Source organism: Alternaria incomplexa, assembly GCF_024043165.1.
Source record: "Alternaria incomplexa strain BMP 0042 chromosome Unknown scaffold_8, whole genome shotgun sequence".
In the NCBI taxonomy this organism is placed as follows: domain Eukaryota; kingdom Fungi; phylum Ascomycota; class Dothideomycetes; order Pleosporales; family Pleosporaceae; genus Alternaria; species Alternaria incomplexa.
The window spans coordinates 861,573-877,224 of NW_026249857.1; the positions used below are offsets into that span (position 1 = coordinate 861,573).

Consider the following 15,652-nt stretch of genomic DNA (forward strand, 5'->3'; position numbering starts at 1 on the left):
TGTCAGACGCCTACTTCTTACACCCCGCGTGGAGGGTAAATTCTCCTTCAGCCCTACAACGCGCGAACGGTTGTCAGATCAGTAAGCCCTTGCGCGAGCAACCGCCGGTGGAGTTGACCCTGGAGAATTGGGTGCTGACATATACAACGTGGGAAATCCGGGGTATCAGATACAACTGTCCACCAGGACAGTAACGTGAGCAAGATATGACGTGATTTGATTTGATTGCAAATCCTCTCCATGCATGGCCCCTTCACAGGAAGGATCATGCTCCTGGAACCCTATACTTCCGCTGCAAATACAGTGTGACGGAGGAATCGTCTCGTGCTCGGATGTAAAAGATCGTCTCAACCCGTCCTCCGGGCAGCAGCGAAGTGCGAGAGGTGTCACAAATCGCCGAGACCCTTTGCTTCGGGCTCGCACGGGAATTTTGAAACTTTACCCCTTTAGGCAAGCGTTGCGGTCAATCCTTCTTCTCTGCATTATCCTGAAAGCGTTTAGGCGGCTTCGTACTCGCCTCTTTGCCGCTAATGGAACGTTATCCGTTGGTTCGTTTACATGTGAAATCCGCTGGGCAACTAGTTGCGAATTGAACGCAAGGCTGAATCGACAGGTACTAGTTGGGGCTGTCTTGTCGATGGTCCTTGGAATTCTTCGGCATCGGGGTCTGTGTCAACGCTACGGAGCGTTGTACGATATTCGATTCGCAAATCAAACTTAATCGCTCGAATCCAAGATCAACGGCGGTGGAGTTAGAAGGGCGTTATTACCGACAGAACGACCGTTGGGGACCGCCCAAAGGATGGACAAAGTGCTTAGCGGCTTGCGATAGTTACCGGCGCTAAAACATCCTGCCCAGGTGTCAAAGCTCTAGTATTAGACAGTTTCTGCGGAACAGTCACGTCAAGCGAGCCATGCGCTTGCTGACAAAGGTCGAGGGAGGCATACCTTTCGTAACGATCCTCGTGGGCGGTGCACGAACCCGAGTATGGTATGCGAGACAGTGCGACGCCTGCCCTGTACGCGACTAAGTGGCGCGGACGTTTCAACGGCCAACCTGAAGGTATGTTCTGCGAACAACGATACGTGTCGCAGAGCGTGACGGGGCGACACAAACTCTGCGCTTGTAATTATCGTATGCAAAAAGGCTCAGGCGTAGCTGGTGGCCTTGCCGAATGGCTGCCTGCTGGTATGGGTCCCGGAATAGCATGGCAGACGAGAGCAACAGACGAGACACGGTTGAACCCGTGAAGGATGCTTGTGCCACTGTCCGTTTCACACCAGCCTCTCATGGAGCTTTCCACACAGCCGCGCCGGAGTTGACTCCGTGCCGTGGCATCTCGCGCTCTGCACGTGACGAAAAACCGGTCACCGAGTGCCCGCTTGTTATCGTGGGATTGCTAGATCGCATCCGGTATGCCGAGCAACGAATTGCGCTCCGTCGAAGCTGTCGCGAGGCGTCGTGGCGCGGTTTGCGTACCGAGTGATCCGCATGCTTCTTGAACTACTCCCAGATGTGTAGTTGTAGTGCATGTGGAGACTCTTGTATCGTTTCAAATTCGAATTATCCATGGTATGTGGAATGCGTCACTGGCAGAGTCGCGCAGCCCCACTAGAGGCTGAATCCCACGAGGCGCAGGCTTCGCAACATGCTTCCGCATCAGGCAAGTTGCTGTCGCACGTAGGATTGCTTGAGACCTACTTGCGTCACATCTCTCGCCCTGCTGCTCCTCACGCTTGCGAAGTATACTCGCTGCGTACGAGCAGTCTAGTTGGCTGCGCTCTCAAAGTTATTTCAGTTGGCTCATATCGATATGGTTACGCCGCAGACGCGTAGGTAGGGTTGCATCGGCAGGCAGCCTGACCGGTAGCTGAAAGATTGGCTTGATTGAAGGACTACTAATGGAGGATGGAATATCAATTCATGGAAGGGCGAGTCTGTTTATGGCTCAAGCGAGTGACGAGCACCGGATGATCCAATGGTTCGGGGCTGTATGATCCCGTCTGGGGCACCGCGGGGTAGGTGGTGGGATGATGATTATTCAGAGATCGGCGAGGTTCTAGTGTCCGACGGCGTAGGCGTACTCGCTGACTTGCTAGAAGCAGTAGTTGATGCAAGGAAACAGAGTGGAAACTATCCTTGTGTGCGTTTGCGCTTTTCGAATACCCGCATTCTTTGCAGTCACCCTGCATGTCGTGAATAACAGGTTGTTGCGCAGAAGATCGACGGTGCAGGGTTGTACAGCTGCGCGCCCTTTGACACCCAAATTAATATCGCGATGCTTCAACGGACGAAGGCGGAGGTCAAAAGACTGACCGATCGCGATGCGGACTTAACGTGGCAGCGGTGACCTAACCTGGCGTTCGCGTGTGTAATGCGTGGGAAAGACTCACACGGTACATGTGCTTGCGCACCGCATGTGCATTGGAAGTTCGCCGTGTGATGGAAGGCGTTGCAGACAGACAACAACCCCACGATGTTTGTCGCGAAGAGAGAGGGTGTGCTTCATGCCTAATGTGTATGCAGCAGCGACGCTGAGCGGCCTTTCTATCACCATTTTCACGGCTGACTGCTTTGTATTCACGCACCAAATACAGCCTCGTTCAGTCAGCTGTCCCCCTCAGCCCTATCACTGTCCCCACCATGCGCGTTCCAGAAGTACTGCAGAAGCAAGCAGCAACCACCTCCGATGCAGCACGGGCTGAGTAATGAAGTCAGGTACTTACGAAATCGCTGTGTTACTTGTAGGCTTTGAGTGGCGTCCAATTGCATCCTGTCGCGCCATTTACCTGTTTGAAGCGTGTCCAGCGGCACGGCACATTCGGGTCGGCTTTGCGTTGCAACTCCGAGTCCACGCATCCTGATGTACGATGATGCCTAGGTCGCTCCTTCGAAAGAGGAGTCATTCAAGACGATCTTGGTGCATTAGTGCATATCATACATGAATCAGCATTCTGGACCTGTCTAGTGGGGAACCCATCGTTCGATAGTTTGCGTGTCTGACTCGGTTTCCTAGAGAGGCCTCTGGGTTGGGTCTGTTGTAGCATTGCCAAAGTCCGATGATGGTGTGTACTTGCAGGCCGTTCGAGAAGCGGATGTCTGTGTGGTCATGATAGGACGGCTTATGGGCATGTCTACACCAGCGGCATACTCGCTCGAAATGGAAATGTTTCCACCGCAGACGCAAGCCACCTCGCAGCGAGCAGTGTAATTCGTCGGCATGTTTGATCTTGCATTTGCTTAGGAGACGCATATAGTGAAAAAGTCGCTCTTCCAAGAATTGTGAGCTGAATAATGTAACATATGCGTTCGAGCCAGAAATATAATGAGTCGTGCGCATTGTGCTAATCTTGCTCTTGATATTTGGTTTGATTTTGCCTGCGGCACAGCAGTTACGCCCGAGCGCTTCGAAGATCGACTCGCAATACGGGCCTGAACAGGGACGTCGAAGGATTCTTTCAGGGATCTTACCGTTCCCGCGAGAACGGCTGAACGGTCAGGAAAGGCAAGTCTCCCTCTTGGCACAGGAACGCCATCAAGCGTCGCTTCGCAGCTTTCTGGCGCTGGAAGCGCGACTGTTGTAAAAATGAGTCGAAGAGTGTCGAGATGACACTAGTCCCCGAATGACTGTTCGTTTCGACCACCAACCTGAGACTGCATGCTGCGGCTGATAGCGACCCTCCACTCTCTGGGCGTGGAAAATCTGTCTGCCTTGAGCTGCATGATGACGGAAGCGAGCGCGGGTTGTGATTGCACACGTTGCTTTACAAAAGCGCAAAGGCCGAGACCTTCTATTGCCAGTCTGCCACGAGGTCTGACGCCCCATGCGGAGGTACCGCGCTCGCGACACCGTCCGTGTGCAAGGCGACCAATCGTCATCGGTGAAGGGGCGCTGGATAATAACGGGCGCTTGGGTATACATGAACCCTCTAAGCGAACACGCTCGATTCTACGCAATACGCGACAAATGCGGTATCCGTGTTCTTGTCCGTGGGGATATATGGAAATGATGTTCAGTGATTTCAGCGACATGTGGAAAGAGCGGCGGCAGGCTTTCCCACCACACTGGTCGTTCCCTGCTATCGGTTACGCCCTGCAACCGGTGAGCTTAATACTGTACGAGGTGGTCCCATACACGGATGTATACAGAAAACCCCTCACTAAGTTTCGGTGTAGTATATGAGCGGCAGTTATCACAGGTCTTCGCTCGGGTGCTACAGCGCACGACCAAATGAATGACAGTGGGGACACGAGGAGGGGTACCTGTGTCGCATCGTTGCTGGACCAATGATGGTGTTTCGGGTGCTGACTTGTGTGCGTCGTAGGGCTGTAGGGCTGCGAAGGAGGGTGGTAGAGTTACTGTCATCAGAAAGCTGGCTTGACTTGGCACAGCGGCCGCTAAATATAGGCCGTCCCCTCTTGCGATGAATTAGCGCGTTAGTCGCTTCCGAAACTGCATTTGTTTTTGACGATAAATATGGAAGGAACGGCATTAGCACGGCGGCTGCCTCTCAAACAGCGTTACTAGACGATGCGAAGGTGGAAGAATAGAACGATACGCGTGTACTGCGATTGACTGGTCAGTGTGTTTTGGTATGGGATATTGTGCTCATGTAGGCGATCTCGCGGTCGCCGTAGCACGACTCACTCGATGCCCCTCTTGGGCATACACCCGGCCGATGACGGTAATGTACCAAGGATCCAAAGCATGTTGATAGTGAACCCGGTGATAAGGGCTGGACGAGATCACATGACCTCTCGCGGCGTCCCTCTCCCCAGCATGTATCGCGTACAGCGGTGAGATTTGCACGGAACGCCCGAAGGAACGGTCGCCCAGTGCCCTGGAGGGGAAGTTGATTCGTGCTGCTACTCGTCCAGCCACTCAGAGGACGCGACAAGAACCGGTGGCAGGGACCCCCAGCTGCCGCTAGCCGCTCTGGGAAACATATGGGTCCTCCCGCCTTACAGACTCACCGTCGGAACAACCTCACCTTCTGTGTCGCTTTTACACGACTTCAGCATCCGCATAGGGTGTATACTCTTCAGACACCACGGACCGATCACGAACTTGGTGATGCACCGCGCAATTTGGGTGTTGGCAGCATCTCTGCGGTGAGCTCTCTGTCACTGCAACATGGCAGTGCTCCAAACGGTGTGAAACATTTGACTCTACGCTACAGCGACAGGCCAACTCGGTAGATGGAGTCGAAAGAAGATGTCGCGTAATGCACACCTGGCTAGCTTCTTTGACGCTTGCTGGACTGCGAAACACTGATTCGTCTTCGTTGATCTCCGCCAACCAGGCGTAACACAGCCATGCTGGGCAAGGAGACATTCCGAAGCAGACGAGCCACTATGCCTGATACCGCAATACAACGCCTCAGCTGCTCATAGCCTTCCTCTTGGCCATGCGTATTTCCTACATGAATCAACGGGTCAAAGAATAAGAGTTGTCGGGACATTGATGGACATCAAGAAGGGCCTATAGGAAAGAAGAGTCTCCTGGTGCCACGGCCGTGGGACTCTGATTCCTGCCGCAGAGGCTTGTTCAGCCCAGGTGTTGCCGTAGGTGGACAACTGCAGCAGCCAACGGCCCCGTTAGCCTGCGTTCTGGGTTTGAATTGCTGACGCGGGGTCGGGGTAAAAGGTACCGTCTGCATATCCCACCAACTTGCGCCGCAAAGTCGACAAGGTATCATCTAGCTCATTGAGACATCTCCAATGAGAGAGCAGGGTGGACAATGCAATTGTCTCTCACGCCACGTTACACACTTACAGTTCGTGTGGCATTGTCGACAAGCATACCCCTTGCCATTATCTGGACGCTGTTAATTGAGCGTTGTAGTTGAATACAGACAGCGAAGTGGGGAATGTCTCTTGGGCGAGGGGACATGAGTTCCGATGTCTGAGGCGAAGAGCTCCACAGACGTCTAGACAGACTTGATGCCCCACTCATATGGAAACCCGACATCGAAGCGAACAGCCCTGGAGAGCAGCTGAGTTGCGATAGTCGATAGCTGAGGTCGAGGTCTCGACACACGTGGCATAGCGATCTGCCCTTTTCCCTCTTTGATGGGTAGCGCGAGCGTGCCAACGCGTGTGTGTCTCAGTCCTAGATCACCAACGTACACACGGTTCGCTCCTCCTATCCCCGTTAATCGGCCCCCGCAATCTCGATGCTTCATGCAATGGTAGTACCAGTGATAACACCAACCATATCGCGTGTGCGGACTAATCCCAGTGCAAGCTGAGGATAGTCGCTATTTACCAACTGCAGGCTCTAGGACCAACGGGACGGTGTACCTTTAGATCTGAGCAGCTAGCGCGCCACCAAGCTTTGAAACGACCGGTGGTTTCTTTACAGCCGCCACGCACAATTGGACGAGATAAACTCTGCAGTAGGCTCGCCCAGGCCATATATAGCAGTGGTTGTTGAGAGAGTGGCAGCAGATGTCGAGTAGAAGCAGGATGTAGTACCAAACATTTGTCAAAATTTCAGGAACGACATCAGGGCGAAAGGCAAGAAGAAGCGCTTTGAAACTGTACCTTACCTGATCGAAGATACTCTGGGACGTGTCACATAGGCGGCTCAGTAAAGGCGCAGCTACAGAAGGCGTGAAGCCGACAAGGCTCGACCGCCAGGCGTAGGGCGTGCCGTTGTAACAACGGCAACAAGACACTAGCAGAGCAATCTGCCAACAGCAAATGGGTTCAGGGCGTGTCTGGCAGTGTTTCTAGATGCGCATTTCCTATGATGATTGGCTTCTCCAGTGTCGTTGGTGGAAACATGGCATGGCTAAGCTTTGGGCTGACTGCCGCTATGCGCCTTTTGGCTCAGACCTCACCGACACTGCAGTAAGGTGCTGATGCGGCTGCGGAAGAACATGGGACAGTGCGTAGGGCTGGTGGAATGCGACGCTCGTCTGAAGGGGCCTTTGGGGCTCTTTGAGTGGTGGCGCTGTTGCGGCAGCGTACTTTACTTAGGCACGGCGTGACAAAGCAGCTAAATGCATCGACGGTAGCTGGATGCAGGATATGGTCTCCATTCAGCAGGCTTCCTGATTCCCACGCGCAACGGCGGAGGGACGGAGTTGAGGTCGGGAGCAGCAGGACAGCAGTCGGAGGGGTCGGAAGGCTAGTGAACGGCGACGTCGAGGTGTCGCGGTGTGGCATGCCGTCGAGAGGTTGCGCATGCACGACGAGGCCGCGGGCAGCAGCCAATGGCGGCGGGGGCTGGACGAGTGTGATGATCTGGTGTGAGCCGGTCAAGGCGCAATTTACCCACGCAGCAGACAGACAGCAAGACGTTTGCGTTCGTCGCCTTTTGGCCCCCATGTGCGGGCGGCGCTGTGGAGGCTGGACGCCCCATTCACCCTCGCAGCTCGCAGGCTCGGACGAGAGCCGAGGCGTGATGATAGCGACGCTCGCAACACGTCGACGCATGCGGGAGGGCATACGCACGCCGCACGCAGGGACGGAGATAATGACAGACCCGGCGCCGCGAGGTTCAGTGACGCCCCGACCGCGACAGCGACAGGCCCCAGGGTCATAGGGCTGTCTGTGATGTGCACTGCGCCAGGAGCCAGGGTAGCAGGGTTGGTGGGGACGCGACAGGGAACCGCCGCGACGACATGGGACGACGACATGGGACGACGACACCGCTCTCCGCTAGGGAGCTTTGGTTTCAATACACTCGCGCCCGACGCTTCCGTGCCCTCAGCTGCCTGTCTGCCCGTCCCTCACTGGCCTGCTGCCATGCTGCGCTAGCGCCCATACTAAATTTACAAGACCGCAGTCGGTCAAAGTACACCGGCCAGGGTTGCTCCAAATCGTACCAAATTGAGAAATGCTCAAGCGGCCATCGCGTAGCCCAGGGTGCATGCGAGAGGCCTGAAGCTGGGGACCAACACTAGCCAGTCTGTGCTCCACAAGAACGACTGCGGACGCAACATGGACGGCGAGATAAATATACTGTCATCCCCGACTGCCAGACTGAGCCTCTCTCATCCCACTGATAACAAGACATCCCGCTGCACTGCTGCTGCTTGCTCCCTCATTCCTTCACCTGCAAATGCTCCCCACATCCAACATCACCATGCACCGACACGCTGCCTACCCATATGCCCAACCGGCGCCCACTACCACCAGATACTCGGGCACCTCGTCAGCCTTCTCTGCGTCGGCAAACCCCAATGAAGACTGGACCAAGATCTCCGATCTTGCTGAGCGCAGGCGGATACAGAACCGCATTGCCCAGCGCAACTACCGCAAGAAGCTCAAGAAGAGGCTCGAAGACCTTGTAAGTTCTTGTGCTACCAACCCTCGTATTGCTCGGAACGCCATACTAATCCGGTTGCAGGAGCGTCGTGCTGCCTCGAGCTCAGCTTCACCTGAGCAGAAGCCTGCCGAGCTGCAGCCACCACAGCGATCCCCGCGCCAGGAGTTTCCCTCTCCGTCGTCTTCGGAATCCTCGTACACCACCCCGCCTGCCGAGGATCGGGGCATGTTCTCGCACCAGTACACGCGCCAGCTTTCCACCAGCCCACCTCCCTTCTCCGTAGCGTCGTATTCGTCGGCCTACCCAGCGCCAGATGCAGTCGCCTACTCAATGCCGTACTCCACCTCGCCCTACCACACAATACCGACAACCCTCACACCGGAGATGTCAAGCTACACCTACCTGCCGCCACCCCACTCGTCCGCCTACTCCACTGGCCTACCTAGCCTGGTGCCCAGCATGAAGAACGAGTACTACGGCGACGAAGAGATGAGCCCTTTCGGCGTCGGCTACGCGGCCATTTGCGGAAACGAGATTCAACCACCACATTCATACGCAGACTCAGTAAGGCTCCCCACTCGCCAGCCCTACTACGCATGAACGTCCAACTCTTGCACTCGCCGCCGCTGCCTCGACGAGCCGCCGCTGACAGCCGCCGGTAGAAGACACTGTCTTTCGACTACCCGACGACGCCCAACTCCATGCCCCGCACACCTCCGCTGCCCCTTCTCTACTCCATGTGAGCAGGCGGCGGTGGTGCGCGGGCCCTGATTTCTCTTCTCTCGAGACGCAGTCTCTTTCTTCTGTGTTTATAGTTTTCTTGTTTTGCATTTCAGCGATTGGTCGTGTTAGCAAAGGTCCCTCGCTTGACCACGGACATTTGGAGTTTGGCGTTTCCCATCTCTTCACAGAGACTGTTCTATTATGACTGGGACGAAGCTCGCCATGATACGTAGCCCCAGTGCCAGTGCGAGCCTGTGGTTGGATCATACAGCAATGAATATCCTTATCCACTCTACCATATTTTGACATGCAAACAACTGTGAGGCGGTGCGATTAATTCGACATGAGCGTGAAATGTGCAGTGGTGATGCGACGCATGTCGTGACTGCGCGAAGAAAGTGACCCGAGCGGTGAGATCATAGCTCTTTCCGCGCGCGCTCCGCCAAGCCTGTCGCGACGCGTCGTGCCTTCCACTCCCGCGTGGCCAACGTCAGCGACAAAAACCCAATTGCGACCACAACCACCCCCTTTCATGGCTCCCATCAAGCGCTCCCGTGTAGACAAGGCGCGACAGTATCTCGCGGGCGGCGCAGTATTCCGCGAAGACTCCGACGACGAGCTTGGCTACGAAGACCACCCCTGGGAATGGATCTACGACAACAATGGCATCGACGATGCGCAGCCTGAGCAGACTGCCTCGCCAAGAAAGAGAAAGGCTGCGCCCACACCGCTAGCAAAGCGCATAGTCGGTGCGCGCATGGGCAGCTTCAGGTGCAAAGTGGGAGATGCCGTGCTGCTCAAGGCAGAGGGCAACCAGGCATGGGTCGGCATCATCTGCGACTTCCACGAGGACCCGGACGAGGACGAGAAGATGGCCAAGTTCCTCTGGTTCTCCTCTGAGAAGGAACTTCGCAACCAGAGCAAAAAGCGTTCCGATTTTCTTCCCGTAAGTCCGTCGGCCTTTTGCGAAATTATGCCTCTGACATTCAATAGAACGAACTCTACATATCTGCCGCATTCGACGACAACCCGCTAGCCTCGATCAACGGCACTGCCAAGGTATACTCGTTGGAACGTTTCCAGGAGTTGTATCCGGCAGGCGTCAAGAAGACCTCGAAAGACTATGGCAAGGTCTTCGTGTGCCGGAGAGGCTGCAACACGCGCACGACCACATATACACCAGAATTCAAATGGGAGGACGTATACAGCGATGCCAAGGACATCCGATCGCTGGTCGATCTTGTGGAGGCTCAGACAAAAGCCACTAGGAGAACTGCCGGTCGTCCTAAGAAACATCAGCAGCCCGACTTGGACCAGTTCGTGATCCCTGACTCGGACGATGATGACTTGCCAAAGACTCCACGGAAGCGCCGGAAAATTAATGAAGCGACCACCCCCACATCGACTAGGAAAAGCCCGGCTGCGCGCAAATTCCTTACTCCAACGCACAAGAGGATAGTCATCAAGAAGCAATTGGAGTTCACACCGCTTGGCACGCGTGTACTTGACCCTTCGGCCCTAAATTCACCATTCCAGATCGCGCGGAATCAACTCCATGTTTCCTCGGTACCTGCCGCACTCCCTTGTCGTGAGGAAGAGTTCTCCACCGTGTATAGTCATTTGGACGCGGCCATTACGGACGGCTCGGGCTCATGCATCTACATCTCGGGCACACCTGGCACAGGCAAAACGGCAACTGTGCGAGAGGTCGTCGCCCAACTGCAAGCCTCAGTCCAAGCCGAAGAGTTGGATGATTTCATATTTGTTGAGATCAATGGCATGAAGGTCACGGATCCCCACCAATCATACTCGCTGCTCTGGCAGGCACTGCGCGGCGACCGAGTGAGTCCGTCACATGCACTGGAGCTACTGGAACGCGAATTCTCCACTCCCAGCCCGCGCAGGGTTCCCTGCGTGGTCCTCATGGACGAGCTCGACCAGCTCGTCACCAAGAACCAGTCTGTCATGTACAACTTCTTCAACTGGCCTGGCCTGCGGCACAGCAGGTTAATTGTCCTCGCCGTAGCAAACACTATGGATCTGCCAGAGAGAACGTTGAGCAATAAGATCAGCAGTCGCCTAGGTATGTCCCAGCTAGCATAGCGATCCTTCAGGAACGCGCCCCACGCGTTTGGCGTTTCGATCCCTCCTCAATATGCTACAATATCAGAGGGAGACGACGAGGTCTCCCAACGATCTGCGTATCAATTTGATGTTATCGGTGCGACTTGTATCGCCGGGTACGCCCGTTATTTTCCTGGCGAGAGGCTAACACACATCTTCTAGGTTTAACGCGCATTACTTTCCCAGGCTATACACATGACCAACTGATGCAAATTATCCAGTCCCGGCTCGAAGGTGTACCTGGCAATATTGTGCACCCTGACGCCGTTCAGTTTGCTGCACGCAAGGTAGCAGCTGTCAGCGGTGATGCGCGACGCGCGTTAGACATCTGCAGACGAGCCGTGGAAATCGCCGAAGCGGAAACGATATCGCAGGACCGGGACGATGAGGCGCAGCCAGGTACTCCGAGTAGGACCGGTCGGGGTAACAAAGCAAAGCAGCTCCAAGACTCTCGGTCAAATAAAGGTACCGGAGATCCGGATCATCGGTCCAAAGATCGGGCGGGGCGGAAAGGTATAGTTACTATGGCGACGATCAAACAGGCAATCAACGAGGCTACGAGTAGCCCCCTGCAACAGGCGCTGCGGGCTCTACCGTTGGCGTCCAAGGTGTTCCTTGCGGCCCTCTTGGCAAGGATCCGCAGGTCGGGCATTGGCGAAGCGATCCTTGGAGACGTTGTCGATGAAGCCAAACGGTTGGGGCTCATGAGTCAGTTACTGCCTGTGCACGATTACATTCTCGCCCCTGAGAAGGACGACAGAAGCGAAATGATGAACGGCGCAGCAATGCAGCCTTCTACGCCGTCGAAGCATAGGGACGTTGCTACTAATCTTGGCTTGAAGGAAACGAACAACAAGGCAGCAAGAGTACTCGGCCTCGCACTCGCAGCCACCGAGCTCGCAGAAGCAGGCATTATAGGCGTAGAGGCCCGACATGGCGAGCGAGTAGGCCGTGTCCGGCTTGGCGTTGGTGAAGACGAAGTGCGGCTTGCACTTGGAGACGATGAGACTGTCCATGGCCTAGGTTTCGGAGCGTGATGCATCCGCAACCCCTCGTTCCACTGCTCTCGTCTTCGCATTTCTAGAAGGTTGGTGCGCGTCCGACGGCATTTGCCGCACATCAACACACATTTCCAATATCCAACAATCTGTATACCCTTTAGCGACCGCATAATATACCCCTCATGGCCTAACGCCCGATTCTGCCCTTCCAATTGTATCCGCGACGTGTGCGACAGGCAGCGAATCAATGATGCAGCCGAGATGCATATGCGTGGATGGGAAGCTGTGCCACAAGATCTACCGGTCAACGTTACGACGCCGGGCCGCCGACCGGGATCTTTCAGCGAATAACGTCGCCGTCTGTCACTTTAGCCGTCCTCGCCAACCTGCTTTCGAGCTGCGTGGCGTGGCGTGATGGAACTTCTCCGTTTCGTCTCGTCTCGTCTCAAGGAAGAAAGGAAATAAGGTAGCATGAGGATTTTTCGCCATGCACACGCCCCACGCCTACGTCGTCGTCGTATATTCCAACGAACGCGAGATGCACAGCGTGGGCGTGGACCTGGCCCATGACATAACTCAACATAGCACAAACGTGATAAGTCGCTAATGGTATCAATCCACCTGACATACACCCCCAGCGCCTCATTCACCCACCACACCTCCCACCAACTCGCGTCCTCGCATCTAGATCCCATCTGCCTTCTTCCCTTCGTGAACCTCAAAACCTGCTGTGCATTCGTGGCGCCTCCCTCACCCGCGATCTCGATCGCGCATCTGGCTTCTCAGCCTGCCCACACGATCAAGTCCGTCCGCGTGAGTTGGAGGCTTGACACTTGCCCGCTTCTCTGGCCGCATACACGGTCTTCGTTCGCCCACTGCACCTGCATTTTGGATACGAGAGCGGGAGTTGGCGCGATTGGTCGGAGCTGCGTTGCGGGTACATGGATGGTATGGTGTGGACGGCGAGGTTCTCACGTACATGTATGTACACATTGCCCTGGCCCCCGGCTCCTGGCTCTTGGGGCTGAAGCGCGTGGACGGCGAGGTTAGGTGATTCGATTCGATTCGACGCGGTTTGTTGCGCCATGAGAACTTGCAGCGTGGGTTTTGCATATGTACGTACATATGCCTGGCTGGCCGGAGTGTTGGGCCCAGGGGCGTATGTTTCGTGCAGTAGTCACGTTGAGACGAACTTGCTGGCGTGTTTCTCGAACGCGAAGTGGGAAGTTGGTGGTGATCCATGCAGTGCAGAGCCTGGCGTGGGCGATGTACGCCACATCTTGACAGTAGAGAGAGAAAGTTGAATGTCCCTGTATTGAAATGAAAATAAGGCGTGTTGCAATCTAGAAGGAATGGATGCTGGGGCGGTGTTGCATGATTATCTCGTTTCGAAGATGGGGTTCGTGTAACGTGTTACTCGGGTCTTGTTCGGTTTGCGGTATATGGGCTTTTAATGGGAGGGGGGAGAGGGAGGCATATGTTTGCGTGTCGCCATTGTCTTTCTCCGCTGGATATTCTTCGTTGTGACACAGGCTTTGATGGGGTAGATAGTGTTCATGTTCGTATGTTCACTCAGATACAGCAGCTGATACTGCAATAGCTTGACATGCAAACACCTACGTGGCGTGTTCGTTATATGTGCTTACTCTGTTTCTGTTTGATACTCAACATGGCTCGTCTCGCCGTCTCGAGGGACGTGGGAACCGTATCTTAACGATTGTCTAAGGCAATGATATACAGATGAAATGCTCCATCAAGCTTCACGCCACCCAACTATGATGCCGCTCCAAGATGATATACAGATGCCTCATGCTCACACCCAAGTCCATCACCGTCAACCCATCAACTTATATAACATCCATACACATCTCCCACGACCCCCCTTCCTCCCTCCCCCTCCTCCTCTCGCCCACAACCCCCCTCTCAAGCTCCAGTCCCACAACCCTCGCAGGCCACTCAATCAACCCCCACTTCTCCCGTCCCAGTACCATCGCAACCGCCGTCACGATATCCGCGCCCAGCCCCTCAAGCCACCACACATTCCGCACTCTACCAGGCAACACGGCATAGTGCGCTAGGACAACGAGCGCATGTGCGTTTTTGGCTTCGACCAAGGTGAGGAAGTCGCGGGGTATGCGCGTCGCCCAGACGAAGATTGCGCCGCGGTCTTTGAGCGTGGAGATGGTTGTGTCGTCGATGGAGTAGGGGACTGCGGTCATGGGTGGGTAGCGTTCAGGTAGCGTGAGTTGGCTTATGAGATTGAAGCTTTGGCGGAGGTAGAGGAGGGCTTCTGAGAGGTATTCGCGGTGTTGTGGGTCTAGGTCTGTTTCGCTGTCGTTCGTCCATAAGTTTTCTATGGCGGCGAGACGGGCGTCTTCGTTAAGGGCTCGCGGGGTCGCGGGCGTGGTGGTTCGCGGCCACCATTCTCGGGCTGTGACGGGATGGAGATCACTTCCTACGACCCAGTTCCAGCCTGAGAGCAGGACGGTGAGGGGACCGCGGAGGCCCCAGATTGTACGGAGGGCGCAGGATAGCATTTTGTCGGCTATGTCTGGTGGTGGAATGGTGGTGTCTGGTGGTATCGAAGCTATGAGGTTCTCGATGTCTATCGCGGAGGTACGGAAGAGATAGACAGCTGTAAATGTCGAACTCGCAAAGAGTGCTGCTGCGTTCTCTTGCGTTATGTTTTGAAGCTCTGTTCTATATCGCACTAGAGCTTTATTCATACGCGCCGCTGCTAACGCGTTCATCCGCCTCTTGTCCTCTTTGCGGTCGTAGAGTCGACCGAGATGTAATGAGGCGACGGAAAGTACGCAATTCGTCAGGAAGTCGTGGTTCTGCGCCATCTCAGGAACATAGGTTTGCCAGGCTGCTTTTGCGGGGTCATCGTTCGCGAGTGAGAGAGATGTTGTAAACTCGTAGTGACATAGGACTTCTTGTAGTGATGGCGGAAGTAGCTCTCGGATGTTTTTCCAGGCATCGTCCAAGCGGAGGTAAGGCGGTATGGTGAGCTCGGGGAAGTAGCCTCCTTGATACTCCCCTTGAGAAGGCGACACGGTTAAGCTTGTAGAGAAGTCTAGTGGTATGTCGTCGAGAAAGATCTCAGTTCGGCGTGGCATCTGCGTTGTGAGGGCTATCTCATTACTAAATGCGATGAGGTTGGTGGGCGAATATGACGGTGTATTCTGAGTTTCTGGTGTGCTTGGTATCGGTGATGGTGATATTATGTGCTGTTGTGTTGATGTCGGTGATGTCGAAGTTGTCGAGAGGCGTGACGAAGGAGCCAGCATGAGAAAGCTGCATGTGTCGCCTTTCTTGTCGCAGTTTGCACACGACGGGTGCTTGCAGTCGCACTGAACTTCAAATTAGCATCATCTAAGACCAAACATTTGGCAATTGATCTCGTTTGCAGTGATTCCGTGGCATCCTTAGTAGGCGAGGGTATTGGAACCTCTTTGGTCCTGTGTTACCACAACCCAAGAAGACGTTCTGTTGGTCATGGCATCACTTGAAATTGATGCCCAT

General features: G+C 55.0%; 3 protein-coding genes across 3 annotated transcripts; 2 read left to right on the top strand and 1 right to left on the bottom strand.

Annotated features, from left to right (window-relative positions):
- Positions 1-8,072: 8,072 nt before the first annotated feature.
- Positions 8,073-8,879, top strand: J4E90_006096 (uncharacterized protein; the record flags this gene model as incomplete). The annotated part of the gene is made up of 2 exons (XM_051435645.1): positions 8,073-8,300; positions 8,361-8,879. 2 exons carry the CDS (start codon positions 8,073-8,075, stop codon positions 8,877-8,879), a joined length of 747 nt encoding a protein of 248 aa, XP_051290503.1.
- A 655-nt stretch (positions 8,880-9,534) lies between these two features.
- J4E90_006097 (uncharacterized protein) lies at positions 9,535-12,163 on the top strand (the record flags this gene model as incomplete). Its single annotated transcript, XM_051435646.1, has 3 exons — positions 9,535-9,948; positions 9,996-11,085; positions 11,289-12,163. The coding sequence occupies 3 exons, from the start codon at positions 9,535-9,537 to the stop codon at positions 12,161-12,163; spliced, it is 2,379 nt and encodes a 792-aa protein (XP_051290504.1).
- Positions 12,164-13,974: 1,811 nt separating this feature from the next.
- J4E90_006098 (uncharacterized protein) lies at positions 13,975-15,246 on the bottom strand (the record flags this gene model as incomplete). The annotated part of the gene is made up of 1 exon (XM_051435647.1): positions 13,975-15,246. One exon carries the CDS (start codon positions 15,244-15,246, stop codon positions 13,975-13,977), a length of 1,272 nt encoding a protein of 423 aa, XP_051290505.1.
- Between the last annotated feature and the right edge of the window lie 406 nt (positions 15,247-15,652).